General features: G+C 41.3%; 1 protein-coding gene across 1 annotated transcript; it reads right to left on the bottom strand.

Moving 5' to 3' along the window:
- Window positions 1-463: 463 nt before the first annotated feature.
- zpld1b (zona pellucida-like domain containing 1b) lies at window positions 464-18,329 on the bottom strand. The gene is made up of 10 exons (XM_088345738.1): window positions 18,194-18,329; window positions 11,974-12,194; window positions 10,763-10,944; window positions 9,199-9,271; window positions 3,319-3,416; window positions 3,063-3,143; window positions 2,794-2,965; window positions 2,625-2,730; window positions 976-1,005; window positions 464-892 (listed from the first exon to the last, which is right to left on the bottom strand). Exons 1-10 carry the CDS (start codon window positions 18,327-18,329, stop codon window positions 720-722), a joined length of 1,272 nt encoding a protein of 423 aa, XP_088201864.1. The 3' UTR covers window positions 464-719.
- Between the last annotated feature and the right edge of the window lie 6,083 nt (window positions 18,330-24,412).

Here is a 24,412-nt window from a genome sequence, read left to right on the forward strand (position 1 = left end):
GAAAAAGATAGAAAAATAAGAATAATAAACGTGCAAAAAGCATGAGAAAAGAAAAAAAAAGAAAAATATTGAGAATAAGGAAAAAAAAGGGGAAAAAAGAAGCAAGAAGAAGATTTGGGCCGGCAACTGTAGAAGCAAGATGGCCGCCAATGATGTCAGCTCTCTCTAAGGGAGCCTCATGGTATGTAAAATAAATACAAAATTTCTTGACCTATGAGAATTTTTCAAAACTGCCTGTTTATAGGATAGTTTATGTACTTTTGCTCAATATCCAAATTATTATTATTATTTTTTTAAACATGCAAAATGTCCTGTGCCAATATAAGATTGGATCGTGCTGCTTGGAGTGGACAGTGGTCGTGAACTGCGGTGCCCAATTTAGCCACCAGAGGCCCAATGAAAGCAGACCACACAAAAGCATATGCTTAAGGATTTTGTTGGTATTTATTGGGGGTGACTTGACACAAATCTTAGCCAAAGACCCTCACTGAGGTCTAAAGTAAAACCGTCAATTTTCCTGAAAATGGGTTCAGAACCCATTAATCATATACAAACACACACAGACATATAGGAATTTATAGAATGTATTTGATTAGAAGCTTAGATTGGCTGAATTATATTATTTAACCACTAGGAGTCACTAAACAATAAACACTGTCCCTTTTAATCTTACTTAAAATCTATTCCATCAGCACATGACAATAATGGATAATTTATTTTCATTTGAAGGCCGGGTTCCAAACCCCCGACGCCGAGGACGACTGCGGGCGCGATTTCTGCAGGAGGCGCAGGGAAAGTAGCACCAAACCAACGCTCATTCCGCCCAATAGCGCCACGCCTGAAATTAACGCCGCCGTCACCGGAGTCATCGGGTGGGCGGGGTCACCTGCCGCTAAAAGGTGAAAAAAACAAAAAAAGAAACGTTTTTTTAAAGCCAGGAAGTTAGGGAAAACATTTCCCGGGGTAGTGACTTACCAAGTTGAGTGTTGTTAACAGCAGTATCATCTGGAATAAGAGTAAAATTCACTTATTTATCAGCTTAGTGGGGTTATTTTTCAGTTTCTACATTGTTTTAGATAGATAGATAGACTTGACACCGCCCTTGCTCTCCCGTCCCGGCTAACGACTTGTATTTCCTGACAATCTTCGACCATCCTCGCTCGACACGGAAGAGCCACTTCCGCGTTCTCGCCACCTTCTACCCGTGTCCGTCGATCCTCGGATCGTGGAAGCAAGCCCTTCCCTCCCTCTTATCGATAAAACTGAGTAAACGAACTCTACTGGGTCCTGTCTCCGTTCCTGGCGGCGTGACAATTTTATTGTTTCATCTTCGCATACACTGAATTTAGGAAATCCACTGAGAAGATTGCTATGGCCCTTGTTTTATCTGCGAGCCAGATGTACCGTATTTTCCGCACGACAAGGCGCACCGGGTTATAGGGCGCACTCCGAAAAAATAGTTTTTGGTCCTATATTTGACATACAAAAGACGCACCGGATTATAAGGCGCTACAATGGGAACATCGACAAAACAGTCAGATAGTTCAGTCCAACTGATTACCCCCTTAACATTCCCAAAGCTTGCAAAGATGCAAATACATGTCGAGAACACGTGCGGATGCGGTGTCCGTACGATGTCACTCAAATGCATCGTTCCATCATTCGGCAGGTTAAAGTCTTGGGATTCAAGAAATGCCAACCATTCCTTAGTTTCTATTTTCGCTCGCAACTTTACTGTGCATATGACAATAAACACTTGGAATTGAGTTTAATTTAAAAATAGACACTCCATTCCATCCATGATCTGCACCGCTTATCACAGAAACATCGAGTTCAGTCTGAAACAAGATACAGGGAAAATATATAGCCGGAGTAGCTCACCGAAGTCGTTGTGTTCAATAATAATGTGCAGCCATGGTCCTCTTATATCCGTGAGTTTAGTAAATCCAGGAGAATAAAATATTTACAAATACAGAATAGTAAAAAAATGCTTTCTGTATGCCGTCAACCATGTGCTATACGCATTCATCTTTTTCGGCCAATTGCAGGCTTTGTTTTGCCGCTTCAGCCAATGCCAGCCTGTAAATGATAAAAAGGATCCACCCCTTGACCTCCGAAAAACTTTAGCCAATAGTGATCGATTCAACTGATGATTGACACATCTTTTTCGGCCAATTGCAGGCTTTTTTTTACAGCTTAAGCCTATGCCAGCCTGTAAATGATAAAAAGGATCCGCCCCTTGACTAACGAATAACTTTAGCCAATAGTGATCGATTCAAATGATGATTGACACATTGGTTAGCCAATGAAATGCCGGTAAATAAATCCCAGCATACACCGCAGACTACTTGGCGTTCGGGGGAAAATCGAGTCGGCGGCTGCAAGTTAGACTTTGCGATTTAATATTGATCTATAAATAAGGCGCACTGTATTATAAGGCGCATGGTCAGCTTTTGAAAAAAATTAAGACTTTTAGGTGCGCCTTATAGTGCAGAAAATACGGTACTCATTAAAAGAGCCATGTCTGGTTCGCATTCCATACATTCCCAACCCCCAATCCAGGAGACGCAACTGGCCCCTAGGCCTCGACTTTGAGACCCTTTGTCTAAATATTGAGTCCGTACCACTCCTGGTGATGATCGGTCCAGCGCTTATGACGGCATTCCCGCTGGCAGCCGGGGACAAACCGAGGCCAGCCACTTCATCCCGTCTTCGCCGCCGTCCACAGATCTACCCAAAAACACATAACCCATTATCCCTACAAGAAGGGCAACATTGCTCTCAGTGCCCTACCGGCATTAGCGTGACGCAATCGTCGCTTTTGCACAGCTTGGTGACGCAGTGCAAGAAGACGGTGGACATCTTCTGGTGGCGATGCTTGACGAAACGGAAAACCTCAAAGGAGAAACGTCCCATCTGACTCCTGCCGTTCTCGAAAACCGTGGTCTGGGGGTCTTTGTAGCAGCTGCGCCCGGATAAAAAAAAGCGTTCAGAAAATCGGCGCTTTCACTGAATGAATGGATGAAAGCTCCCCTTTTGTGGTCGGGGGCAAGTGGGATTACCCCAGAAATAGGTCGTAGCGGAGTTCATCATTAGGATTCCCTGAGGGGGTCGTGTAACAGTAGTCCATCAAGATGTTCCAACTGCAAGGGACAAAACTGTCAGATGGAGATACCAGATAGACGTGCCGGGGCACGTGGGAAAATTGGAACGGGCCTTTCTTTTCCCGTCACGGTCTGGCGCCTCCGCGTCGCGTAATATAATAATGGCGGCGGCGATGCCGACAGACTTTATGAGTTATTGACCGATCAGACGAACCGTTTGTCCAGGTTTGTGGCTTTGACGGCTGCGAAAATTCGCGTCTTCAGGGCCAGGCCGGCCATCGGGATGGACAGCATTTGGTTGTACGTTGAATCCTAGAAACACACAAGAAAAATAAATAATTAAATGTATAATTTTTTTATAAATTATATTAGAAAATACCGCAAATTCCGGACTATAAGCCGCTACTTTTTTCCCAAATGTTCAGCCCTGCGGCTTATTCAGTGAAGCGGCCAATTTATGTAATTTTTCTAACAGCCACCAGCGGCGTTGGAGTTAAGATTAAGACCAGTAGAATATGTGCGCCAAGAAAGACTGCAACCTCTAAATTTATGCATACCTTGTCTGTAAAGTTAAGGTACGTTCCGATAATGAGGAAGGCGCCCTTGATGGCGATAGTTGTGAGGAGGAAGTTGAGAACGATCTACCATGAATTTCACAATTACGGTATGCTTTCTTTTAACAGACACGTTCGATGCATTGCGAGCGTGATCCTACTAGCGTGTTGGTACCTTTCAAAGGAACGGTTTGGGATGAAAGTTAGATTATTATTATTAAAGCTTTGAAAACTCTCTCGGTGTACCGTCTTTCTTCGTAAATATGTGTAACCATGTATAATATGTATTTGCAACTGTATATTTTTGTAATGTATTTATTTTAGAGATTTATTCTGTTATGTGTTCTAGGGACGAATCAAAAAGAAGGGGCAGAGCAGACGCGGGCTGATGGGAAGTGGGGTAAAGCTGAGTTACCGATAGATCTGTCTGTTGTCGCAGCGGACAATAGTGGATATATATTTTTCCCACCCTTAACTTCGGAAATATACGTTTTGTTTCATTGGATTACTTTCAACGGGACCCGGACTTACAAGTCTGCATCATACGTTAATTACGGGTATCATTTTCCATTCATGATGCTTATTGTGGTTCTAAGATTTTCTACTATTTAGTTAGTTACGATCGTGGAATTTACACCCTGGTCTGGGTTAAACTTGTGATTGTGTCATAAATTTTAATGTGTGCGCACGAGGCTTGTACAGAGCTGCGGCTTGCGTAAGCACAAAAGCGGCAAATCACTTAAAAAGTGGTGGGTGCGGTGTATAATCAGGTGTGCTCTATAGTCTGGATTTTACGGTATTTTCTACAACATGGTGCTCGTTGGACACCAGGTAGCCCCCCAAGAAAACCGGAGTAGCCCGCAGACAGGTTGATGGATCGTAGTGATTTTCAAGGGAATTGGATTTCAAACTGTAATGATGTTTTAGTGGTTGACTGACACTATTTTAAAGCTGAGCTGCGTCCTTTAAGGTGAAGGATTTTATACATTTGACTATAAAGGATTTTTTAACGATCAAATACAAATAACATTTAAATTAAAAGATATTCACTGGCCGAGCTGTGGGGCGAGGTCAATGCAACCTAGTAAAGATTGATGTTTACAGGAACAGCGGGGAACTGGGACAACGGGCTGATAAGATAATCAGCACTTCTCGACGCAGACGGCCCTGGTGACGTAGAAACGCTCGGGGATGTTTTGACCATTTCAGACATCAAGGCAAGGGGGCTTTACTGGCACGTCCATGGGAGGAGCCGGCACACCAGAAGATTGAAGAAGATCGAGAGAGAAGATCGAAAGAGAATGCTTGAGACTTAAGCGACACTGATTCGGCTGATTCGAGTTCACTTAGTTAAATTGTTTAAGAAATTAAATCTGCCCCTGTGTGGAAATGCCGGTTTCTTGCCCATATGCCGAGGCTTGAACCAGCGACCTCCCAGTCTCAGAGCGGGCGCCCTAGCATCTAGGCTACCGAGCTGGTGCGGGCAAGAGACTGGGAGGTCGCTGGTTCAAGCTTGGCCGAGTCAGACCCAAGACTTATAACATTGGTACTCATTGCCTCCCTGCTTGGCGCTCAGCATTAAGGGTTGGAATTGGGGGGTTTGGTCACCTAATCACTAAAATGGCTGCGCCCTGTCTGGCTGCGGCTGCATCGGCTCGCTACAGTTTAACTGTACGGGTCAGGTGTATCGACATTTCGTTCTGTGTGCATTGTTACAAAGAATGACAATAAAAGTAAATTCTATTTTATTCTATTCTATTCATATTTTCCCATCAAGAAATGAGCGCGCATTGTTAGGAGAATGAAGGTTGTGTTTGGTTAATGGAGCCAGATAACTAATTCGAACAATTTGGTAAACGGTGCATTTTAATATTTAATTCCTAACAAAGGTGTCCTTAAAAATTTGAAAGCTAAAAAATGTTTCTATTAAGTATGCGTTAACTAAGCCTAACTGGGTTCAAAGAGCCCTTAACTTTTATATTCCATTTTCATTTGAAAACGCACACAAATCATGTTACTCTGCCGCCATCTACTGGCATATAGTCATGATTGCAGCCTTAAGTATTTAAATCCCGCACCCCATCTTTAACTCAACTTATAATGACAACATGTAATAAATTAATAACAACATAGTAATAACATGATAAATTGTCGTTTTACAAACTAGTTGCCCTTACTCCCAATTACAAACAAAAAGTGTTTCTCAGCTTTCAAAAGGTTGGTTACTCTTGTTTTACTATAACTATGCTTCACTAAAAACGCTTATTTAACATGTTAAAACACAGAAACTGATATTGCTGCTGTTGTGTGGAACAATGAAATAGAACATATAATATTAATATATATAATATTAATAGTATAATATTAATGACGGATTTTAATGACAGATTCATGAATCAGTTACTCTTTCAATAGGACTTAATCTTCTGAATTATCTTATTTTCCGCACTGGATCATAAGGTGCTCCTTCCCAAAAAGCCTTTTTTCATAATTATTTTCAGATATAAAGTGCGCTGGACTATAAAACACATGGATTTAAAGCTACAGTAAGAGCTACCGTAGTGATTCTTTGCGCATTTATTATACATCACCCTTGTCCTTCAGCAACTCCACAGGCTCCTAATCTTCCTTAGAATCCATTACAAAATCCCTACCTCTTCGACCTCCTTCACACTGTTGCGCCATCCTTCACCCTCAGATCATCTTCCTCCCTCCATCTCACGATACCCCCTGCCCGCCTCAGCTCCATGGGGAGCTGAGCTTTCAGCCGCTCTGCCGCCCCAGCTCTGGAACTCACTGCCGCCTGACCTCCGAAATTCTGCAACCCTGTCCACCTTCAAATCCAGACTCCAAACTCATCTCTTCAGACTTGCCTATTCTTGACCATCTGTGTTACATACCACCCCCTTTTAATTCCAATGTGTTTCATTGGCTATTTATTACTTGCTTGTGTTACTCTTCGCTTATTGTTGTGTTCTACTTATATGTAGCAACCTTAGGAATCCTGAAAGTCGCTTCGAAATACAAAGAAATATTATTATTAATATTATTATTATTATCATTACTTCTGACATATAATAGTGCTGTCTTGACTGCTGATTCGGGTCACCTGCGAATGCCCCGTTGGCACCAACAGCCCTGGGCGCTGATTGGTTTCCTGACCCTTTTTAAATCCCCGGCTTCCAAGAGGAAGCTGTCTGACCGCCCTGCGAACCTACGCTTTTGCTAGGCAAGCACCGTACCCTCCGACAATCTCCTGCTCTGTTTTCTCCTGCCTGGTTACCTGTTGCCGACCTGTTTCTGGACCCATTTCCGCCCTGCTCTTCCGTCCCGGCCATCGACCTGTTTTGCCCTGTTTCCTGCCTGATACTTGGTGCCAACCTTTTTTCTGGACTCGATTACCGCCCTTGGTCCCCTGTCTTAGCTACCAACCAGCTTTCCTGCCACCCACGACTATTCCCGCTCAACACGGAAGTGCCACGTCCGCGTACCTGCCATCAGCTACCCGTGTCCGACGATTATCGGATCTTGGAAGCAAGCACTGCTCTCTTTTTCAATAAAACTGAGTTAAACGAACGCTATTGGGTCCTGTCTCCTTTTCTAGCTTGTGACAAGTGCAATGATTGATGAGTTGATACATTTTCTTCACCAAGATTGCAAAACACTGCATGCAACGGGAATCGAACCCGGGTTTCTGAAACTTAACTACGAGATGTCACAGTGTGAGGTATTCGATTTTATCTGATTTTACTCATGGTACCAGAAAAGAATGTTAGAGAGTGGAGAAACAGAATGTCCTGAAAAGCTATCAGCAAAAGCAAGAAAAGTACCACGAGGGAAACAACTCTTTCCTCTCTCTGATGAGGAATCGGACTTTCAGGACGACTTTCCGTGGCACTTTAAAAATATTGTGAAAATGACAAAAAAAATCAAATGCCTTTCTTATGTTGTCCTTTAGTTTCAGTGCTCTCACTGCTGCTACCTGGGTTTTAGTTCCCGTTGCAACGAATAACTTTGATCAAAGATGTTTTTAGATTTACACAAATACGAGAGTACAACGTAAACCCACGTGAAGTACCCATACCTGTCAACCTCCACGTCATACCTGTCGTATTTTCCCTCACAGAATACAAAATAATCGTACACCATTTTTCTTTGAATGATGCATGATGGGAAATCCCCAGGTGGCAGATGCATACGTACAGTAGCATCAAACCGCTCCCTTTGTTTGCAACGGAAAAAAAAAAACAATACCGAGATAGAGGCTACCGCGGCGAACTCGTTTGACTTGATTGATTTGCCGTCGGTGTATACCGGATGGTACCCATAATTGACAAATTTGCGTTTTTCCGTACATATTTTCTTGTACGTCGTGCACGTCTTAAAATGCATAATAAACCTACTTTGTACGGCAAAAACATACAGGTTGACAGGTATGAGTGCCACAGACAAATATATATCTTTTGCAGTTGTATCCAACATATTTTCAAGTATTTGAGGCACACTGTATTATAAGCAGTGTTCTCGTTTGCCCGCGTCCCTGCGTCCTAGACGCATTATTTTTGCTGGGGACGCATCGTGTCAAATCAACGTGCGTCCCCGGGACCTTTTTTGACACAAAATTGTCATTATCATTTAACAAAGATTTACCGCACTCCAAACTTTTCGTGAGGCAGATCCGCCATCGTTGTTTTGGTCTCGCGGTTCGAGTTTTCGTCTGCACGCCGATCTCCAGTTCAAGTTGTGTAGTTAAAGTCCGTTTCTTTTTAGAGAACCGGCTTTTTCGGCTCAACTCATTAAAGAGAGCCGGCTCTCAAATGGCTCACTTGCTTTGATGCATTATATTACGAAAGATTATGTTATATAAAGACGCTGAGAAAAAAGGAAGTATAAAAGGAGAAAATGAAAAAAGACAGGTTTATCGTGATCCCTTTTAATCAGTATATTACCAACAATAATTTAATGCAGAAAATGAATTCATAAGTTGAATAAGAAAATGCATTATTCCACTTAATTATATTTGCATGTATTTTTTCCTTCTACAGTGAACGTCCAAGCGACTTAATTTTTGAACTTTTTTTTATAATAAACCTCATTCATGTCGAGCAACTCAGTGTCTCACAACAAAATGTTCATTAACAATATATATGATATAAGGAAACACATGTACAATATAACATCTTAAACTACATAAATAAACATGTAGAAAAAAAAACGGTTTTTTTTGTATTTTGTAAGGGAAAATACGACAGTTTGTAAGGGCATGGAGCACACTCAATTTTGGGGACCCATAGATCTCTGTTGGGACCCATAGATTTTTGAGCATGCGAGTCCCCGGGACCCATCACTTTTCACAGGTAAAATGATCACTGTATAGGGCACGGTTTCTGGCCAATTTGGGGTTTTTAGATGCGCCTTATAGTCCAGAAAATACGGTATTATCAAGCACACATTTCATGACAAATAGATTTTTCAACTATCCTTTTAAAGAAACATTGTTGAACTGGAAAAGTCGAGTTATGAGGGATGAAGCAACTCACGTTGTAGAGCATGAGACTGAGCGTGCTGACGAAAGTGCCGTTGCTGTCCTTGACGGAGATGGCGACCGACGAGCTGTGGAAAAAAAAGGGGCAGCGTGTGAAATCAAGCGCCACGTCGTTCATAAACACCTGCCCCGGGAAGAATCAATACGACTTTACAATCTCGTCTCACCTCCGGGCTTTACGTACTTATACAAATAGCAAGTCGTAATTAACTCAATAGCCCTTTTCTTAAAAGGTAATTCCATTAATCGATGCTCGTATATATGTTAAGCTGTTCACTTGACAGTGTGAGATCTTTTGAAGTTAGAATGTAGGCGAGCAGGAAACTTCAATGCCGCTACAGGTACAGTGTTCTGGTTTGCCCGCGTCTCTGTGTCCTAGACGCATGATTTTTCCTGGGGATGCATAGTCTCAAATCAACGTGCGTCCTCGGGACGCAACTTTTTTGACACAAAATTGTCATTATTACCCGATTAAATTTTTTTTAAACAAATATCTACAAGTATCACTCCAAACTTTTCGTCAGGCAGATCCGCCATTGTTGTTTTGGTATCGCGGTTCGAGTTTTCGTCTGCACGCCGATCTCCAGTTGTGTGGTGAAAAGTCCGTCTCTTTTAGAGAACCGGCTTTTTCGGCTCAACTCATTCAAGAGAGCCGGTTCTCAAACGTCTCACTTGCACTTTGATGCATTATATTACGAATGGATATGTTGTATAAAGAAGTTAAGAAAAAAAGGAAGTATAAAAGGAGAAAATGAAAAAAAGACAGATTTGTGGTTATCCCTTTAATCGGTATATTACGGAGGCAGATGAGATCGAAATCGGACAGGACAGACGAGATCGATACTGGATACAGCAGCAAGATACTGGACAGGACGGGACAGACAGGATCGATACCAGACACTGGAAACACGAGCAGGATACCAGACAGGACAGGATGGACGGGATCGATACCGGATACTGGAGCAAGATACCGTACAGGACGGGACAGATGGGATCGATACTGGATACTGGAGACTGGAGCAAGATTCCGGACAGGACGAGACGGACGGGATCGATACCGGATACTGGATACACAAGCAGGATACCGGACAGGACAGGACAGACGGGATCGATACTGGATACTGGAGACTGGACCAAGATACCGGACAGGATGAGACAGACGGGATCGATACCGGATACTGGAGACTGGAGACTGGAGCAAGATTCCGGACAGGACAGACGGGATCGATACCGGATACTGGATACACAAGCAGGATACCGGACAGAGTCAAAATACACGTCTTGCAAGTGCAGAGGTTTGTTGACAGACTGACAAGGAGTGAATGAGAGCTTAAATAGGAGGGAAAACCAATCAGGCAACGAGCAGCAGCTGGCCCCAAACGAGCGGGCCCATCTGTCTGTCTGTCTGTCTGTCTGTCCGTCCGTCCGTCTGTCTGTTTATCAATAAGGAGCTCTTGCAGCAATTAGAAAGCACTTTTCTGTTTTGAGGGCTGTCGAACCTTGAATGCAACAAGTTCTAACTCCTGATTGGTTGGAAAGTAGAAAAAAGGCCAACTTACGATGCCATCTGTGAGTTATTGACCAAGTACTCCAGTGGGTAACTGCAGCTGAATTTATACAACAAACCAGGGAGGTAACTGATGATAGTGGGCGGGTCGGGAGTGTCCACGAAACCCGAGACGTTACCAATTTGGACCAGCGACAGGTTCCCATAGGCGTTGGGCCCCAATGCCGTGCTGACCTGCAGGAAAAAGCCCAAATGGTGTTGTTGTAGTCTCAAAAAATAAATATACAACATACCGTAACTTCCACACTAAAAGCCGCTACTTTTTCCCTACATTTTTAACACTGCGACTTGTTCTTTTCTTTTTTGCGAGGCACAAGATTGTCACTGTATCTTCTCAGCCGACCCAGAGCATCTGGCTTAGAACTGCCCAGGGAATCTGACTGTTCAATCAAAACGTTCCATTGCAATTTCTGCCAAGTACTTTGAATGTCAAAGTGAAGTAATTTAATGACTGCATGGGTAATAAACGCAAGTAACCATCACTAGCCTTATCCTCGTCATCTAACTTATGACGCACATGAAAGGATCACAATATTCCCACAGTCCTTATGGTGTAAGATCTCGCCAGAATCAGCGGGGAAATGTCTAAGAAAAGTCACTCATTGTGCTGTAATCAAGACACACATTTGTGTGGATGGATTGATACCAGCTTGGTGGCCTTGGGGTAGGGCGCCCGCCCTGAGACTGGGAGGTCGCTGGTTCAAGCCTTGGCCGGGTCATACCTAAGACTTACAACATTGGTACTCATTGCCTTTCTGCTTGGCGCTCGGCATTAGGGGTTGGAATTGGGGAGTTTGGTCACCTAATGACTCCCAACACATCAGTTGGGTTGGGCGAGGGGGCTGGGAATCCCCTCCTCTGTATGGATTTCCCAGAAAGAGTCAGAGAAAGACATTAGCCACCTCTCACTAGGGGGACATGGCTCTGGTATATGATATGATGGATGGATTGACTGATAGTCTGCAAAGGTGTGTGGCACAATGTGTTACTTTCCCGATTCATTTTAAAAAGTAGGAAATGGTCTTAAATGAGTTCGTTTTTATGGCTGTGTGAAGCATGCGGCTTAAAATCTGGTGCGGCTTGTACAAAAACAAAGTGGAGTTTCCCTCTCAAATTTGCGCATACGGCTTTTAATCAGGTGCGCTCTTTAGTCCAGAAATAATAGTAATCTATTGGATAATAATGTGTTTTCTTGTATTTTACCTCCAGGCTGTTGCCACAAGCTTCCAGGGTGCTGAGTCCGATGCTGAAGAGCACCACGGTGGGAAAGGTGTTGTTGTTGATGAAGCCCCGGCACTGAGTGTCGCTATGGTGACCGTTGAGAGCCAGGTCGGTGTCGGTGTAGCCGGAGAACAGGACCGGGCAGAAATTGATCTTCACCGTGATGGTTTGCACGCCACAGTACACGCTGATGTCACGCTCGCCTGACAAAACAGTCAGGCAACATATTGGTTATTGTCTTCACGGTAAAACATGAATTCATTTTGGACTTTTAAACAAACCGGTGCATTTTTAAACCATCTAGTGATTGATTCATATAAATGATTCATTTGAATATACATACAAAAATATGCAAAACGCAAACTCCTTTTCTGGAAAACGAGCCATTGAGCCTTTAATGTGTCACTACCAGGGTTGGGTAGGGTTACTTTAACTGGATTACTTTCAATGACTTTTGGATTACTCCAATACCAAATATGCTAATAAAAGACAAAAGAAACTAAATAGGAATAAAATGACTAAATTTTGTGCAGGCTTGGAAGACATGGAACGTCAAAGATGATGTTGGCAAGCTGTTTGGATTTATTTTCATTTTGTTTCTGTCGCATTTTACGTTAGTTTTGCCGGAGATCAAAGATATCAAAGCCAGGAGAGGCAAGCTTACCACGTGTTGTGAGTCATCATTTTATTCATATTTAGTCTATTTCGTCTTTTATTAGCATATTTGGTATTGGAGTAATCCAAAAGTAATTGAAAGTAATCCAGTTAAAGTAACCCTACCCAACCCTGGTCACTACAGAGTAGGACGTATCGTCATTGCCGCAAAGTTTGATTTTCAAGAAAAATATGAAAGCCTCAAGGGATTCTATGCGTATTGTATGATGTGAATATGAACAAATAGACCCTACTCTCATCCATCCATTCATTATCTGTACCGCTTATCCTCTGTAGGGTCGCGGGGGTGCTAGAGCCCATCCCAGCAGTCCTCTGGCAGTGGGCAGGGGACACCCTTGAACTGGTTGCCAGCCAGGCGCAGGGCACACCTAGGGACAATTTGGACCGGCCAATTAACATGCATGTTTTTGGAATTTGGGAGGGAACCGGAATGCAATGCAAGCATGGGGAGAACATACAAACTCCGCACAGAAAGGCTTTTAGTTGGATTTTAACCCATGACCTAAAAACTGTGCCGCAGACACACTAATCATGCCATGCCGCCCAGCCTACTCTTAACTTCGGCATAAAATTGTTTTTCCCCTGTAATTTAGGATCTGGTATCAGTTTTGTCACACCTTTGCCGCTGCCGGCTCATCGCCGAAGAGCGGTATTTTCAGCTTTTAATTTTTTTTTCAGAATACTATTGTTTTTTCCGGACTATAAGACACACCTATAATCTGCCAGAAACTTGAAAGTGTGCCTAATAATCCGGTGTGCCTTATGTACCTGGATAAAACTGGAGTTATTCATTACAATAAATGATATTGCATGTGTGAACTGTTCTATCTTTGAGTATGTAGTGAAACCAGATGTCATAATTTATGCTCTAGGAAATTACTGCATTTTCTGGACTATAAGGCGCACCTACAAATCCCAAATTGGCCATAAACTTGAAAGAGCGCCTTATACACTGGAAATACAGTGGAAAGATTGACGTTTCTGCAAGTGTCCAGCAGATGGGACTAATGCACGATAATTAACCAATGAAAATGCATAGTAAACTATCGTGGTGTCAAATCATAAATGATGTGAGGTCCCTTCTTAAGGTTACTTCACTTTCCTCATGTTGAAGTTTTTGAGTTTTTCCTTGCCCTCATGTAGGTTTTAGATCAGGGGATGGTGTGATAATAGTCTTTAGTTTGCAATAGTCTTTGATCTGTGCAGCCCTTGGAGGTTAAGGGCTATACAAATAAACACGACTTGACTTGACTTGACTCTTTATATCAAGGGTGTCAAACTCATTTTAACTAGGGGGCCACACGATGCAACAAACATTCTCTAGGGGGCCGGACTATTAGATTAGAGAGAAAGAAAAGGAGAGAGAAAGAAAGAGAGGGAAGGAAAAAGAAAGAGGGTGGGACAAAGAAAGAAAGAAAGGGAGAAGAGAGAGAGAGAGAGAGAGAGAGAGAGAGAGAGAGAGAGAGAGAGAGAGAGAGAGAGAGAGAGAGAGAGAGAGAGAGAGAAGGTGATAAACAGAAGAGATAGAAAGAGAAATAGTGAGACAGGGGGGAAAGGGAGAGAAGGAAAGAAATCTAAAGAGAAATAGAAAGAGAGAAAGAGAGAAGGGGAGTAAGAGAGAAAGTGAGAGAAAGAGAGAGGAGAGAGAGAGAGAGAAAGGAGAGAGAGAAAGGGGAGAGAGAAAGGAGAGAGCAAAAGGAGAGAGAGAAAGGAGAGAGAGAACATGATAAACAAAAGAGATAGAAAAAGAAATAGTGAGAGAGGGGGAAAAAAGGAGAGAAGGAAAGAAATCCAAAGAGAAATAGAAAGAGAGAAAGAGAGAAGGGGAGTAAGAGAGAAGGGGAAAGCAAAGGAGAGAGAGAGAAAGAAACAGATTAAAGAGAGAGAAAAGGATAAAAGAGAGAGCAAAATAAGGTAAAAAGACACAGAGCGAAAGAGACAAAGAGGAATAAAGAGGGAGAAAAAGAGAGACAGGGAGGGTGAAAGAGAGGGATAAAGAGTGAGAGAAAAGAGAGTAAGAGAGAGTAAGAGAGAGAGAGAGAGAGAGAAATAGAAAGAGAGAAGGGGAGTAAGAGAAAAGGGGAAAGCAAAGGAGAGAGAGAGAAAGAAACAAAAAAAAGAGAGAGAAAAGGATAAAAGAAAGAGACAGCAAAATAAGGTAAAAAGACACAGAGCGAAAGAGACAAAGAGGAACAAAGAGGGAGAAAAGGAGAGACAGGGAGGGTGAAAGAGAGGGATAGAGAGTGAGAGAAAAGAGAGTAAGACACACAGAGAGAGAGAGAGAGAGGGAGGGGGGGAGAAATACGATTACAGCATTTGTGAGAGGCACTTGGCTTTGGCAACATCAAGTGGACATATTTCAACCCGCTGCTCGTTTTTCTCTTGCGCTTCTCTCAGCATTGTCTCTCCTGATCCGGCCCACTGACCGCCTGTTTGACACCTCTGCTATATACCAAAAAACAGCAGCGACCGGCTGATGAATTTGCTGTATTTGAGTCAGATCAGGAGGCTTCTCCTGCTACTGGTAACTATGGAAACCAGTACTATCTGGTTCATGTAGGAGAGCAAACCCCTTTCCCTCAAAAAACCGGCCTGGAGATGGATGGGCACCGCTAGGCTGTACTTGCCCAAGACACACCACAGAAAGTGGGCCCGACAACCCAAAGTTTTTAGGGATCCGTGAACCGGGAAATATTTATACAGTAGACACCCGGGGTACAGAGACCCGGTGTGTAATAAGACATTTCATAATACTACATTGACAACATCAACCACCATTTTTTTTTTATATTATTGCCCCAAAACTGATCAAACTTTGTGTTTGTGTGTTATGTCTTAAAGATGTCTGTCAAGATGTCTGCCTGCTACTGTTCTATGTCATAAATTATGCTGGTTTGTTATTGGTTTGCATTGCTTGGCATTATAAAGATAGTGATATATTATTGGAAGAACTACCTCCCACAATGCTTTTCTCTTCATTCAGTTCAGAATCTTGTGTGCTTTGTAGAGAGTAATGAAATAATTTATTTTCTAGCATATTTATTACCTTTTGGTTAAAGGCTTGCTAAAGGGAGAAGCAAAAATATGATACGAGGTTTGGGATGATCAAGAAGTATGAAGAGGGTACACGAATTGCTACCCTTGCTAGGTTGCATAGCCTCAACCAAAAAACGATTGGGACTTTAATTGAAATTAAGGAGGTAATTATAGCAAGGACATTTTCTAAGGGCATGACAATCCTCACAAGTGGGTAGTTTTATTCTAAATCCGCCGTCGCAGTCTTCTCCCCCCCTCCGCAGCCACCTGCTACTCCACTTAACCAGTTCAAGTCCCGTCACACTTGAAATTAAAAAAGGCGTTTTTTTTCACTAATTGTATATTTATTTCTAATTGTATTCAATTGTACCCGCATATATTACACATAGTAGTACTTAAGATATACTATTTGGAGTACTGAGGGTTTAAGAGCATTAGCTAAGCATTACCATAGGTTTCTCTTCTCCTCCATACAGCAACTTCCCTTTGCAATCCCAACCTCAGAATAAATTAATGTCCTATCCCAGGAGTTTGCTGTAATAGTTGTTTTTTTCTATAACAAATATAGAAAATATAGAAGCATTTTGCTCAAAATTAGATGAATAAGTATTAGCTTTTATCATTTCTGGTGCATACACTGCAAATATATGAATTCTCTATTTTTTACTGTTTTTACTTTTTTAGCTGTTTTTTTTCTAGTAAGATATAATTATTCTATCTACAGTTTGATTTTATTATTTTATCTAGAATTTCATTCTGGAAAATGTTCCCTAAAATAAGAAAAAGTATATCTTTGTCCTTATTGTATTCAAGAAACAAGATTAAATATCTTAAAATAAGAAACAAATGTGCCATGCTAATTGGGATTTGAGTAAGATAGCTCATGAGGTATGTCAAATGTCAAATTAGGCGAAAATTATTTAATTTTTTTGTAATTAGTATCAGTATTTATGTTTCCTGTCCAATACACGGTAATATGTATCCCTAAAATGGAAATATATTGTATGTATTGTTATCTTATCCTGGCTGGAACATTTTACAATACTAGGGTTGTGATTCCTTCCTGACATTTTTTGCAATGCAGATCTCAAAAGTTCCGATTCCAAACTGCAGGATGTAATGAGAGTCGGTTTGAGCAGCAGCACTCCATCACACTGACAAGTGTGTCTTCCCATTTTCAATATTTTAATAAAAAAGGAGTGTTGGACCATGTTAAATTATTTAGTTCATTTTAATGGAATCTTTTCTTAGACATACCTGTCAGTGTGAAGCAGAGTAGTTACGTGCATATATCAAGTATTGCAATATGACTATAAAGTGTTTTTTGATTAAGGCTGACTGAGATAAATAAGAGAAAAATACTACCCACTGGGAGCCAATTTTGAGAATTGTGGGTTTTTTTTTACTATTTTTTTTTAAACCTGTTTTTCTAGTCTGTAGCTTAAAGCATGTAATTTTGGTCATTTTTAGTATTTTTTCTTAATCCTGTATATATTTGAGGAAAACAAATAATATAATTTACATTTTCTTTCTTGACTTATTCCTTAATAACCTCCAGTTTCAATATGTATACGTACTTCAAAGAGCTTGCAGAGTATTTTGTTGGAAGACGCTCAGTTTTATGTTTCTGTCTGTCAGGAGGCTATAGACGCACAGCTTAAGAATGGACTGTTTAATCAGAATGCAGAACCAAATCCACTGGGCAAATCAATGTGTGTTCTGGTACTGTGAGTAAAATTTAGTATTATGATGAGATGAACTCTGGTGCCTTTTTGTTTGTCATCTGTACAATTAGCAGTGGTAAAGTGGTTGGCACCCTCACCGCAACAATCCAAGTTGAAATAATTTCAATATGAGCAAGCGATGATTCTCTATTGATCATTGCTCAAACATAGAAGTATACCGTAGAAAATAGGTGTCTAACTCACAACCTGCGGGCCAAATCCGGCCCGGCGTACAACTATATCCGACCTGTGAAATTAGTTTATATACATCTACTATGAAAGGCTAAAATTTCAAACTACAAATCCCACAATGCAGCTACAAGACTTCTCGAAAATGTTCCTTCATCAATCGAGTTAGCTGTAACCAGACGAGAACGGCCAATTTTAAATCTATCTACTGAGAAACAACGCGTCGGCCAGTTGAAAAAAAAACGACAAGTGCATTTTTAGTCATTCTTTGGTGCGATGAAGTGGAGACGTAACGCCCAGGGACGAACTTCTATCCATCGCGATGTAACCGAAGGCTAAATGGAGAAAAGCAGGGTGACGTTTCTGTGGGAAATACGACAGTTTATAAGGGCATGGAGCCCTGGAGCTTGACAGGTACGAATAAGCAATGCATTTCCTATCTTATCCATCGTATTTTATATTATATAAGGCGCCTTTTCAAATTTTCTGCCAATTTGGGGTTTTGAGGTACGCCTTATAGTCTGGAAAATACGGTATATTAGACAGCGAACGGTCCTGAAGTTGCAAGCGATCCTCACCAGGGAAGCGGCTGTGCTGGGCAGCATCGCAATTGTATCCGTTAAACTGCGCCGAGACGGAAGCGGCACCGCTCATCAGGAGCAGGACCAGTAGGAACGACGACGTCATTCGGGCGAGACGTTTGGCCGCCGTCATCGTCTTCACTGAGTCGTCATGGCGCTCGGCGGCGTACCCCGGGTCCGGCGCTCCAAAGTGGCCGAGAGTCCGGCGGCGAATGCCCTCTGTGACCTCGATCAAAGCGATGTCTCCCCGCCCTCTCGATTCATAACGGACGCCCACCTGCCCTCTCTTCAAGGCATTTTTACGCCAGGTAGCGCCTCATTTCACCTAAAACACCCCCCCTCCCCCCAAACCCCAGTCTTTTCTGCACCTGTTTAACCGCTTCCTAGTGCCTTCAAAGCAAACCCCACCAGGGAGAAGGTGATGGGGATGAACTGGAGGGGGGTCATCACCCTCTCCTGCATTTTGTTGCAGGAATAAAATATGACGGCTCCTATTATCTCGACCGGGCTCGGTGACGGACGTGGGAACCTCGACAAATCTTTTGACGGAGCCCCGAAACCGGAGCCGGCCGGGCCCTTTCCCACTCGCCTCCGCCGTTTGTGATCATCACCTGTCAGCCGGCACAAACGGTGAGGGGGGGGAGTCGCTTATGAGTCGGACCCGGGAATTAAGCTGTCATCGGCCACCTCGGCGGCCCGCATTCACATGCGCATAATGGTCCAATGCGGAGCTGTCTGTCGGTGATCCCGACCCACAAAGCGGAGCTAAAAGGGTCTGCGAGGCCTGCGCACAAGAAAAATGACGACCAAGAGTTCATTTTACACTTTTGTCCTCTTGGCCTGGAGGTAATGTGCTTCTTTTTATGCGGTAAGATGGTAGCAGGACAAACCCTGTAGAAAGACGGCATTGCGAAAGGAACCAAAATACACTGCTACTTTTCCTTAACAAAAAAAAAACGCTCAATGGTTTGTAATTGAACTTTAGAACCTGAAGTTGCCAGGATACTTTAGAAAATCTTACCTTCACTACCAGGGTTGGGTAGGGTTACTTTAACCTGATTACTTTCAATTACTTTTGGATTACTCCAATACCAAATATGCTAATAAAAGATAAAAGAAACTAAATATAAATAAAAGTATTACTCACAACACGTGGTAAGCTTTCTCTCCTGGCTTTGATCTCTTTGATCTCCGGCAAAACTAACATAAAATGCGACAAAAACAAAATGAAAATAAATCCAAACAGCTTGCCAACATCATTTTTGCCTTTCCATGTGTTCCATTACTTCCCAAGCCTGCACAAAATGTAGTCATAGTATTCATATTTAGTTTCTTTTGTCTTTTATTAGCATATTTGGTATTGGAGTAATCCAAAAGTGATTGAAAGTAATCAAGTTAAAGTAACCCTACCTAACCCTGTTAACTACTATGTCACTCTGTTATTTTTTAATTTGGATCTATTCTATTTTTATTTTTATATTATCTTGTGTTGCCTTTGGTTTGTTGTCCTCATCCATGTCTCATTCATCTATCTATCTATCTATCTATCTATCTATCTATCTATCTATCTATCTATCTATCTATCTATCTATCTATCTATCTATCTATCTATCTATCTATCTATCTATCTATCTATCTATCTATCTATCTATCTATCTATCTATCTATCTATCTATCTATCTATCTATCTATCTATCTATCTATCTATCTATATATCTATCTATCTATCTATCTATCTATCTATCCATCCACCTTGATCATATCCCTCAAGAGGGGTGACCGACAGCAAGACAAACACAAACAATGACAAAGAAAATAAAAAAGGGAAAAAAATAGCAAAAAACACACACATTTTTGGACCATGGCCAACCCAAATGTCCAAACACCCAAACAAGTTAAGCACCTCGGCACCCAAATCGGTCATGCTTTCGTCCCTCCAGATGAAACAGGACACAAGAAAGCGGCCATGTCACTCGGGTCAGGGTGACAAAACACACTTTTGTTCAACAGCAGGGCCCGACAGCTTTCACTGGTTTACCCCTGCCGCATCATACGGGTGCCCTACCCATCCCTTAGAATGCGTCCAAACATCCCACTATTCTTTTACAACACCTCTCCACTCATTCCTATCACCAACAATCATTCATCTATACATCCAATAAACCCGATTGGGAAGTTTTAACTTTAACAGTCTCCCTCCCGTAATTACTTAAAATCGTTAAGGCTAATTTTGACCATCATTTTGTCCATAAATAATGGTTTCAAAACAAGGTGCACGCAGAGTTGTTTTGTAAGAAAAAAGCGGCAAAATACTAAAAAGGAGGATACTGACGTATTTACCTTTGGTGTGGACGCGCTTAGCAGAGACAGGTGGGCTGTGTGCATAGCTCTGCCCATCCCTACCACTCACCCGATCAAATTGCTCTGTGGGCTTGGCTGGTGTTTCTGGCTGTTTACAGTTGTTCTGTGGGTTTGCATCATAAAGTGTCTCAACTGTAAACCTAAATTGTTCAATGATCTTCCATATAAAGGATTCTGTAAACTGTCGTGGGACGTATGCCCTTTATATACTGGACCGAACCATTTTTACAATTAGCGCTACGTCAGGTATGCATGCACTACACTTGACTCCATGCTTATCAAAATTGGAATGCTATGGATGACATTTGCTTGAGTATATTTTATCTCCGAGCTATATGTATATGGATGCCTGGTCCATTGGTCAACATTTTGGAGCAAGGCAAATAAACAAGACTTGACTTGGCTATGGACATTTTGTTGTTTTGTGAACCCTTGTTTGTCACTTTGTACCTCATTTTGTTATCAAATACCATCCCTCTTTTTGAGAACACTTGCCTCTAGTTGCTGCTTTCCCCACATGGGTCCATCCTCCGCAAAACCTAACAGTACTGCCATGATACATGATCGTTTTATTGGCTGTATCCAAACTTTAAATTGGTACGCCCACTTGAGGTAGACGCCATAATTTCTGTATGTTAGTGCTCAAAATGGAGACGTTATTACACATGAGCAACTCACAGCACAGATTATGTTCATGTAAGATGCCTCACTCTATTTGAGAAATGTGTCTGGTGACACAAGTCAAGAACAAAATGTGTTGTCAGCTATGTTTATTTTTGTCCACAATGTCGGCGAATCGTTGCAGCCGGACTGCTGACGACGATGTAGAACCGAAATGGAATCCGAGCAGTTTCCGAGCAAACAAGCGAGCAAACGGGATCAGATGGCCGCGATCACATAAAATGAATGCATATGGCGAGCCCGTTAGCATCTTTCTTCTTTTACAACTCCCACCCGGCTAATGACCCATTTAGGGCCATGTGCTCTACTTCTGGGCTTGTCTTTCACTGCTTCCATGACATCAAATTACTCTTTGTTATTTGTTGTTTTAGTAGCCCTTTTGCAAGCATCTTTTTGTAAAATAGAACATTTTTACAACGTTTCTTTTCCTTCTTGAAATGTTTTCAATGTGTATGTTAAAGGATTTTATATGATTCCCTACAAGTTACATGTATTCAATTTAATGCAATAAAGATATTCACTGACTGCTTCAGTTCAATGTACAATAAAAGGTCAGGACAGGCTGTGTGGAATGCATAAATGGAAGTTGTTTTGTCTAGGACACTTCTGATAACAGGAGGCGTGGGTGTGCTGACGCAGGACGACCAGAGATTGTTGGCCTTGGCACGCCCATGGGAGGAGCCGACACACCATCATGCGGGGAGAAGATAACCAATAAGAGAAGGCTAAAGTTAGCTGCAGATGACACATAGCCAATAGCGGAATAGTAGGATGTCTATGCCTTGTTTGTTGAAATGTATAAATTATCCCGGGCAACTTGGATGGGGGCCGTCTCCTGTTTACACTTAGATCTGCTGTTAGGAATAATAAAAACCCGCCCCCGCGTGGTCCTTCCTGGTCATTTCTCTCTCAAAAAACGAGCGCACATAATTGTTGGATGAATGTAGGTCGTGTTTGGTTAATGGAGTCAGATAACTAATTTGAACAATTTGGTAAACGGTGCTTTTATAGTTAAATCCCAACAATGTTTACATTGAGGCAGTAATCTGATCAGAAAGGGAATATACCAGTATTCTAATGATGTAAAGCCATGTAAAGGTTTACAATAATCTTATTGGGGTTTTAATCCGACTGCAGTTTTTTATTGCAATGGTTGGGTTAGTTAGTTGTATCGCCAGTTCATAATGGATGTCACAGTTGTATCCATCTATGTATAGTGTTATACTATGCTTTTGTTGAGCCTAATACAAGCACATTTAGTCGACAACAGTCCTTTAGTCCTTTGATTTGAATTTTGAGGGGTGGCAGGATGGTTAAGGGACAGCCCCATGGTGCAGAGGTTCAGGGTTCAAGTCCAGCTGCCGCAGCCTCCCCGTGTGGAGTTTGTATGTTCTCCTCGTGTCTGCGTGGGTTTTGTCCCTAGGTGTGAAAGAGCGAGTGAGTTGTCTGTCCCTGTGTGCCCTGCGACTGGCTGGCAACCAGTTAAGGGTGTCCCCTGCCCACTGCCCAAAGACGGATGAGATGGGCTCCAGCACCCCCGCGACCCTACTAAGGATAAGCGGTGCAGATAATTGATGAATATACTAGGTGAGCGTTTCATGGGTTTTTTTCACAACACAGGATTTCTAGTTGTTATGCATGAATGGTGCTATAAAAATGAAAAATGAATTGTTTTAAATAGATTTGATGTTTATTGCTAATGTAATAAGAAATGAGAAAATCTTGCTTCAGGCACACAATTATTTTTAAAGGTGCAGCTCAATTGCATTTAACGGCCCATTGGTATCGAGAACCATTAGGATATTATTCCAACAACTTATCAGGCCTATGTATTATAAATAATAATCATTTTAGGAGTAATATTTTAAGCATCCTCTAAAATGTCAAAGGTTTGTTACTTTTTTACTAATACATTTACCCAAGTACAGATTCAATATAATATTTAGTTTTTTCCCTGCAAATGTGCCACAAAGATTTTACAACTTAATTCTTTTGTAAGATTTTTTCATTTCAATATGCCACTTTACGAATTCAAATGTTTATTTTCTAAAAAATATTGCCACTTGATAAAGTCACAAGCTTGGGACTTTATTCCTCGTATTCCCTTTTGTTTGTTTTCGCTCGCAACTTTAAAAAAAATGTACAATATGCCAATTCTGTGTAAAATTTCAATTTTTTTATTGTAAATTTGCTACTTTAAAAATTCAAAAATTGTTCAGACTTAATTTCCCTTAAACCCAAGTTTTATTAAGCACATACTGTAGGTGCCAATTTAAGATTTCAAATGTCAGCAATTTTTATCTATTTATTTTTTCACAGGATTGCAAATATGTTCATTACAAATTTGACATTTTATTTTCATATTTGCCACCTTTTTATCCACAAATGTGTTACTTTATGTCTCGTGATTTTGTAAAAAGGAATAAATAAAAGTATGAAAGATTAATCACTTCAATTAGTATTTTTTCTGAGAGAATGTAGTCTTTACAAAAGTTTTTTCTGGACAAAATATCCACCGGAAAAGGAATATAATTCACCAATTTATATATCATGTATTTGAGATTCTCTTTAAATTTGCAACCTAATAAATACACAAATTTTATTTTGCATACATTTGAATTTTTTAATGAAAAAATAACCACTTAAAATTCATTTTTTTCTTGAAAAAGATAATTCTCTCATCACAAATGAAAAATTAGCTACATTTTCTCATATGTTTTCTCATATATATTTTTCCAAGCAAATTATCCACTTGAAACAGTCAAAAACTTGTCAATTCATTTATCACAAATTATACATTTTCTTTCTAATTTGCCACTTAACTTGTGACGTGATTTTTTTTTTCTGAGCAAATTATCCACTTGATAAATCGACAGTTTATTCGTCATAGAGTTGTAACTTTTTTCTTCTCAAATTTGTGACTCTAAAGTTCAAAATTTGGAAGAAAAAAACTCAAAAATTCTAGTTTAGTAGTCATATAATTATGAGCTTTTTCATCACAAATTTTTGACCAAAAAGTAGAATAATTGCCAGGAAAAAAACAGCCTCCCCGTGTGGCGTTTGCATGTTCTCCCCGTACATGTATATTGGGTCAATTGTCACTAGGTGTGAATGAGTTGTCTGTCTCTGTGTGCCCTGCAACTGGCCGGCAACCAGTTCAGGGTGTCCCCTGCC

This window comes from Urocampus carinirostris, chromosome 10 (genome assembly GCF_059441175.1).
Source record: "Urocampus carinirostris isolate Australia breed hairy pipefish chromosome 10, RoL_Ucar_1.0, whole genome shotgun sequence".
Taxonomy (NCBI): domain Eukaryota; kingdom Metazoa; phylum Chordata; class Actinopteri; order Syngnathiformes; family Syngnathidae; genus Urocampus; species Urocampus carinirostris.

What these genes read in the sequence shown, in the direction of transcription:
- zpld1b (XM_088345738.1), bottom strand. Translation starts at nt 18,329, where the DNA reads ATGACGGCGGCCAAACGTCTCGCCCGAATGACGTCGTCGTTCCTACTG. An exon ending in CTTGTGGCAACAGCCTGGAG is followed by an intron (nt 10,945 to 11,973) that starts GTAAAATACAAG and finishes TTTTTCCTGCAG; the next exon opens with GTCAGCACGGCATTGGGGCC. An exon ending in TCAGTCTCATGCTCTACAAC is followed by an intron (nt 3,417 to 9,198) that starts GTGAGTTGCTTC and finishes GTGTGTTTCTAG; the next exon opens with GATTCAACGTACAACCAAAT.